The 7,231-nt window shown below is 42.6% G+C and overlaps 1 protein-coding gene across 1 annotated transcript in view; it reads right to left on the bottom strand.

Moving 5' to 3' along the window:
* Positions 1-5,577: 5,577 nt before the first annotated feature.
* SH3GL2 (SH3 domain containing GRB2 like 2, endophilin A1) overlaps positions 5,578-7,231 on the bottom strand; it is a 103,880-nt gene continuing 102,226 nt past the window's right edge. Inside the window, exon 9 of the mRNA XM_065656599.1 lies at positions 5,578-6,719. Coding sequence (XP_065512671.1) covers positions 6,520-6,719 — 200 coding nt within the window. The 3' untranslated portion in view covers positions 5,578-6,519. The remainder of the gene's footprint in view (positions 6,720-7,231) is intronic.

Genomic DNA, 7,231 nt, shown 5'->3' with positions numbered 1-7,231 from the left:
CCCACCTGCTAAAGCAGGTTCACCCAGAGCAGATGGCACAGGAATGTGTCCAGGTGGGTTTGAATGTCTCCAGAGAAAGAGACTCCACAGCCTCTCTGGGCAGCCTATCCCAGTGCTCTGGCACCCTCACAGTAAAGAAGTTTATCTTCATGTTCAGATGGAACCTCCTGTGCTTCAGTCTGTGGCCGTTGCCCCCTATCCTATCAATGGGTACCACTGAAAGGAGTCTGGTCCCATCCCCTTGACATCCACCCTTGAGATATTTATAGACATTGAAAAGATCCCCTCTCAGCTTCTCTTCTCTGGGCTGAACAGACCCAGCTCCCAAAATTTCTCATAAGAAAGATGCTCCAGACCCCTAACCATCCTAATCATCTAGCTCTCCACTGGACTCCCTCCAGTAATTCCTTGTCCTTCTTAAACTCAGGAGCCCAGAACTGGATGCAGTACCCAAGATGGGGCAGAGCAGAGGGGGAGGATAACCTCCCTCAACCTGCTCATCGAACTCTTATTAATGCACTCCAGGTACCATTGTTGTTCTTAGCCGCAAGGACATGTTGCTGACTCATGGTCAACCTGTTGTCCACCAGAACTCCCAAGTCCTTCTCTGCAGTGCTGCTTTCTGTTTTGGAATAAATTAAGAAAATATGACTATATACTGGGTTCTGCTTGCAGTATTGGCAGAGGATTATGTAGCTCATTAGTGGCAAAGGGTCACAGATGAGTTTTGCCCAGGGTTCAGTACTTCTGGGTAAGAAATGCAAACACTTGAAGAACTTTATAAACAAAGTCTTTAATGATCACTGGGCTAAGTGGCAACTCAATAGACACTTTAAGAAACCAAACCTTAGATATAGGCCCTTGGAATGCATGTTAAATATTTGAAACCTAGCCAAGGTATTTGTGGAATTCTCCTTATGCAGTTAACTCAGTATAATTATGTAAGAAATGTGTTGTCACTTCCACCATTAGATGCCTCTGTACCCCACAGGTATTTCATATTGTTGGCCATTACAGCCATAACTGCTACACAGAGTCGTAACTAATCTCCTTCTTACTACACATAACGTACAAGCTTTGAAGGCAGCCACTACAGCAAGCACTGAAAGCCTGTAGATATCAAAATATTCTGATGTGTAGCATGTACTAGCTAACTTTTACAGGGCTGTGACTTCACTATTTTCAGTGGAAACTAAGTATGTTCCACCTCTTTGCAAAAAAACCCAAAAAACAAAAACCAAAAAACTTCAGCTTCCACTTGGATATGTTCAAGTCAATTTATTAATTTGAGACTCCTGTGGTATAACATTTTCTGTGGTTTAACATCTGACTAGACCAGCTGATAAAGTATGAGTGAGATCAGTGGACACAGATTGATTGAAAACTTACTGAATGACTGAGCCCAGAGGATTATGTTTGGCAGCACAACGAGCAGCTGAAGGCCAGCCATGAATGGTGTACCTCAGCCATCAATAGTGGGTCCAATGTCATCCAGCATCTTCATTAAAGTGGGTCCAGAGGAGGGCCACTAAAATGGTCATAGGGCTGCAACACCTTTCCTATGAAGAGAGGCTAAGAGAATTGGGTTTGTTCAGCTTGGAAAAGAGAAGCCTCTAGGGAGACCTCATTGCAGTCTTTCAATATATAAAAGGGGCTTATAAGAAATATGGAGAGAGACTTTTAGCAGGGCCTGTAGTGACAGGCCAAGGGGCAACTGTTTTAAACTGGAAGAGGGTAGACATAGGTTGAGCATAAGAAATAAATGGTTTTACGATAAGGGTGGTGAGACACTGGAAGAAGTGGCCCGGAGAAGTTACGTATGCCTCATCATTGGAATTGTTCAAACTTAGGTTGGACAGGGCTTTGGGCAACCCGATATAGTGAAATATTTCCCTGTCCATGATGGGGTGTGGGGCTGGAACTAGATGATCTTCAAAGGTTCCTTCCAAAACAAATCGTTCTATGACACTATGATTCTATGATTCATGGTCTGGAAGATTAGGCTGAGTACCTCCTCCGTAACTTTGCAGATGATACAAAACATGGAGGAGTAGCTGATACAGAGGATTGTGCTAGCATCCAGAGGGACTTGGATGGGCTGGAGAAATGGGCTAACAGGAACTTCATGAACTTCAGCAAAGGGAAATGCCAAGTCCTACCCTGAGGAGACATGTTAGACAGTGTGAAGGTTACGTGTCACAATAGAGTCCTGTAAATGGGACAAGAGAGTTCATGCAGTACACTGAATTTGTGTGTAGGCATTAGATGGTTTCAGACCAAAGTATGTGGTCTCCATGTGATGGGAGGACAGCATCTAGAGTACCACTAACAGGGGCCTATGAGAGGACTCTCTCACAGCCCATGAAGCCTGGTGTTGGTGCTCACTGCAGCAGAGAGAAGAAACGGGAAGTAGCTGTGGGATATCAAGCATGCCCATAGCCCAGGGATACGCAGGCTTCCCCAGGCATGGGGAAAGGGTCCCCATTTGAAGCCATGCGTTCTCTCTGCACCAGTTCTCTTTGTCTTCAGTGAGCCTCTTGCCACTCTGGTGTGGGAGGAGACAGAATGACTACGGGGATCATTAGAAAATCTAGTAAAATAACTCTCCTGGTGGCATCAATTACAACTGGTGTCTACTTCAGGACCTCACTGCCCATGTGGATGCTCTGAGCAAAGGACATGGCACAGGTCAGTGACTGTTGAGGGACAGGAAAGTCCCATAGATGAGCACTGTTGATGGTGGTTGGGTAAATCGCTGAATTCTCCAGTTTCAGGCAGTGACCCAAGGAAGCACCAGTGTGTTTCTGCAAGTACTGGGAAAGCAGATCTTGTCAGGGAGCTGCCCAGCCCCTCCTGGAGCCTCCCAACTCATAGATGAGTAGAGACACAGGAGCTTGAGCCCCCTTTTCTTTCCCTGCTTTGTTAGTGTTTCTTTTCATGAAAGGCGAAGATGAGAATGAAAGGCACAAGCCCTGAGCACTGTGCAAGTGAGTGCAAGTAGCATGAGGCTGGCTGCCACTGCCCCACCAAATCAGTCAGGGTGCAGGAGAGGGCTCTTAAAACAGAGACCTCAGCTCATGAACTATCTGCCCCAGCAGCACCTGAAAGGGAAAGGCCATTGCCTCCATCAACATGTCTTAGGCGCTTCTAGAAGGGAATAGTCACAGGGCTCCATAGGCAAAGCTTTGAACTAGCTGAGATGTAACGGCAAAGTGCCTCCTGCTTTCTTCCAATTCCTGGACCACACCATTTTTCCTAATACCGAAGCTTTAGATGCAAACTGTGGGAACAGAACAGAGAGGAGAATTGTAAATATGCTCAAGCAACTGCATTTTATGTCTAGAAAAACACATGTATCACACTAATTGTTTTTTGGCTTTGCGTGCTTGACAAGTAGAACCTCTGTGTTTAGATAACATAGTCCTGTGAGAAACTCAAAGGGACCTTATCAAATATGCTTGAGATTCCTGCTTTGCTGTGAGAAAGATCAAAGCACAGCAGAAAACTAAGCTTGCTTGAATCCCTGAAACACAGGTGAAACCAGCAGGCTTGCTGATCACTTGGCAAGGACTGAGCTCTGCAGTGCCTGTGTTCCCACTTGTGTACCTCTGCCCAGGTGCTTAGGTGCATTTTCAGAGATCCCCCAGATAGCGAGGTAACGAAAATAAATTTACTCTTTGCACTTCAACTGTGATTTGTTATTGCTCCTGCAACCTCTTCCGGCTCACACACGAACTTTTGTCAGCCCTGGCAATCTCTGTCTTGGCCAAGTCAGATTTTCATTTTACTACCCAAGGAATAAAATGTTCTTCAGGGATTACCTGTACGAGACAGAGAAAAGAGCAATACAGAACTGCCAAGAATTGTGTAACATGTCAAGGCGTCTAACAGATTTTGTTACTATTCTGTGCATTCCTTCTGGCCCCATTTGTTGAAAGACATAACATTTTCCTACATCTTAAAGAAGAGGCACTACCAGCAGGGCAGGACAGCTCTGCACACAAGTAATCCTTTTGCTCTAAATCACATAAAATTATCTCTAAGATAGTTGCCCTCTGTTTGCATGTCCTCCACCAACACTACAAAATAACAATCTGATAAAATAGGGGTGCGCCACAGCCAGAAACGTGTTTCCCAGATCCAGTGGCACTACCTGTGACTGCCAAGTCTTGATAATTAACATAGTTAATTAACTGTAGCATAGTTGTTACCTGTAGCACGTCACCATTACTGCATCTGTTTAAAGCTTCAGGGCCATCGGGTTTGAAACAAATTACTTCCAGTCACTGACAATATCTTACGTAAGAGTCCAGTCATGAGATTTAGGCCAGATTTTAATTATATTTTTATATATATATATGGTTGGCTTTTGTTTTAAACAGTTTGGATTGGAAGGGACCTTTAAAAGTCTCCTAGTCCAACTCCCTGCAATGAGCAGGGACATCTTCAACTAGATCGGGTTGAATGGAGCAGGAAAAGTGCTGTTTCAATGGTTTTTTTTGGTTCTCACTACACAAATCTGCTTTAATTGGCAATAAACTACTTTTCTCCAAATCAAGTCTGTTCTGCTTGTGACAGTGACCAGTAAGCAATTTCCTTGCCTTCATCTCGATCCATGAGCTTTCTTATCCTCCAACTAAGGAGAAACAGTGAGTGAGCAGCTGGGTGGGTGTTCGGCTCTTTGCCAAGGCTAACCCACCACCATATGTGTACAACAAAGAATATAAAATTAAATAAAACGCTGTGTCATATGAAAGAAAATTATAAGAAAATTATAGAGTCTCCTTCTCTGGAGACATTCAAAACCCACCCGGACACATTCCTGTGTAGCCTCACCTAGGTGTTCCTGCTCTGGCGGGGCGACTGGACTGGATGATCTTTCAAGGTCCCTTCCAATCCCTAACATTCTGTGATTCTGTGATTCTGTGATGTTACCATGTCTTTAAGCTTTACTAGGGGGTTCGTCAACTCCAGCATTCCTTAATGAGAAACAACTTGTATCCACAAGATTGCATGCTGGTCATCATGACATTAATTTAATGTGCTCAGTGTTCAGTTCATCCTGTTTATGTGGGCCATTTATATGTATGAGGTTTAACTGGCTGAAGCAATATGATAATGACAAAAAAGTATTTTTCACATTTGCAGGAAAAGAGGAATATGCTTTCTGAAATAAAATTCTTCTTAGGTGAACTTAGCATAACAGATTTGAAAGCAACAAAGTAATAATCCACAAGATTTTTGTAGTTATTGTCTCAGCATTTATTTGAAATATCAATACTTTCCATGATATAGTTTATACATTAAGCAGTAGGGAATTGTCTTCATTTCACATCATCCAGTACTGGAAGTGGCACATTCGAAGCAGCACATTAAATCTCTGAAAGAGTCTGTACAATTTAGATAAATAGAACTCTGGATAACTAAACTAACAGAACTTCTGCAACTGTTACCAAAAGAATGCCAAGAAGCTAGGCACAGCACTGTACACACAAAGTGCAGGAAGGAGGAACACAAGAGAACCAACTAAACATATGGGAAATGTTTTTGCATATACAGCCACATGTCTTTTAATTGCTCAACACAAAAAGATAAGTTTTATTTAGTCCTCATTGAGGGCAGAATATGCACAAATGTTTGAAGAACACATGGTAGACAGAAACAAATGAAGTGAGGGTTGTGTTTGGTTGGTTATTGTATTCCTCGGTGAATGAGTTTACAAAGGATATCTGGTGCTTAAGCAGCATGATTTTGTGCAAAGACTTGACAAGAAACAGTTAACAAATGCCAGTTTTATTCCCCATCTTGCCCTCTTACTGGCATTTTGTTGAGCATGCTCAAAGTTCCTGAAGGGCAAATTCAGGTCATTGTGGTCCAAGCTTTTTACTATAGCAATCCCCATTTTATGGTTTACAGTTTACCTCTGGATGGAAATAAGCCTTTTTAACAATAACTAAGATATAAAAATGAGCAGAGAGCAGCAGGACACACAATACAGTTGTTTGCTTTCTGAGAAACCAGAGGGTCTACATTTACGTTGTCTCTATGAGAGCAAGCCAGTTCGGTTGGAAGATACAATTCTGGTTAGTCAATGTTAGACCTGTATGAACTGTATCATTAGGAAGTGAAAGATGGAATGGCAAGAACTTTTCCCTCTTTTTATAAAGAACTAAGACTGAAAAGTAATACAGTGGTGATAGGCATTATCTTCCTAATATCACCTTCACTTCCTGCTACTTCATTGAGTTACCTGCTTTGCTTGCGATCATCTTCCCATCTTCATCTCAGTAATGGCTCTGGCTACCACCAGCATGGCCAACAAACTAACCCACACTATGCTGGCTCAGAAGATACCACATATCACCACCACGCAGTATGAAAACAGGTAAACCAAAGATGCTCAGTGGGAATCAATTACTCTAACCACTGCAGTTTGCACTTGTAAGGTGTAAGAAGCAGCATTTTGAAAGCAGTGGTACTGACACAACTATCTGGCTCAGAGGTGGTGGATCAGCCATCCTAATTGGGTAATGGAACTAGAATATCGACATAATTGATGGGGAAGAAACCTGACTGGCCATGAAGCATTCCCTCATACCAGTTTTCATCAATCTGGTTAGTAAGGGTAATGATATCACCCTCTTTAAATCCCAGCTCTCCTTCATTTTCTGGTTCAAAGTCATATAGAGCTCGGCAGCACGGCTGATCCATGTGAACACCTATGAAGAACACAAAGAAACAAGTGCTTAAAAATCTCAACAGTTACAGCATCCTTTTTACCATTGTACCTACTACAGATTTTGCTGTTTCTGGTATCACTCATATGCTGATGACAGTTCTTTGAGAACATTTGAATTTGGACTGCTAAACTTCATCAGAAGACAGCTATCGGCTTTTGGCAGCCTTCGGTTTTTGTATGTGACTACTACTAAATGTCTGAGAATCCTAAAAGAACAAAGCTACAGCCAAGCCCACACCTAAAAGCATGGCTATGATCAGTTCGGAATCTAATTTTTGTCAGTCTACAAAACACGAAAAATTAAGCAACATCCCCAATGTATTTCCAGCTTTACTGGCACAGAGATGCTTTATCTATTTACTTCACATAGGTAGTGTGAGGTAGCTTAAAACAACAGTGAAGATCTAGCTGTATTTTTGTCCTTTATTTGGAAACTGCACTGGCACAGCTACACTATAAACCACTGTATATGCTCCTAATCCTCTGAATTTT

The sequence above is a fragment of the Caloenas nicobarica genome, chromosome Z, assembly GCF_036013445.1.
Source record: "Caloenas nicobarica isolate bCalNic1 chromosome Z, bCalNic1.hap1, whole genome shotgun sequence".
Classification (NCBI taxonomy): domain Eukaryota; kingdom Metazoa; phylum Chordata; class Aves; order Columbiformes; family Columbidae; genus Caloenas; species Caloenas nicobarica.
Note: the sequence above shows the minus strand (reverse complement) of the source record. Positions and strands in the feature narration are given on the sequence as shown.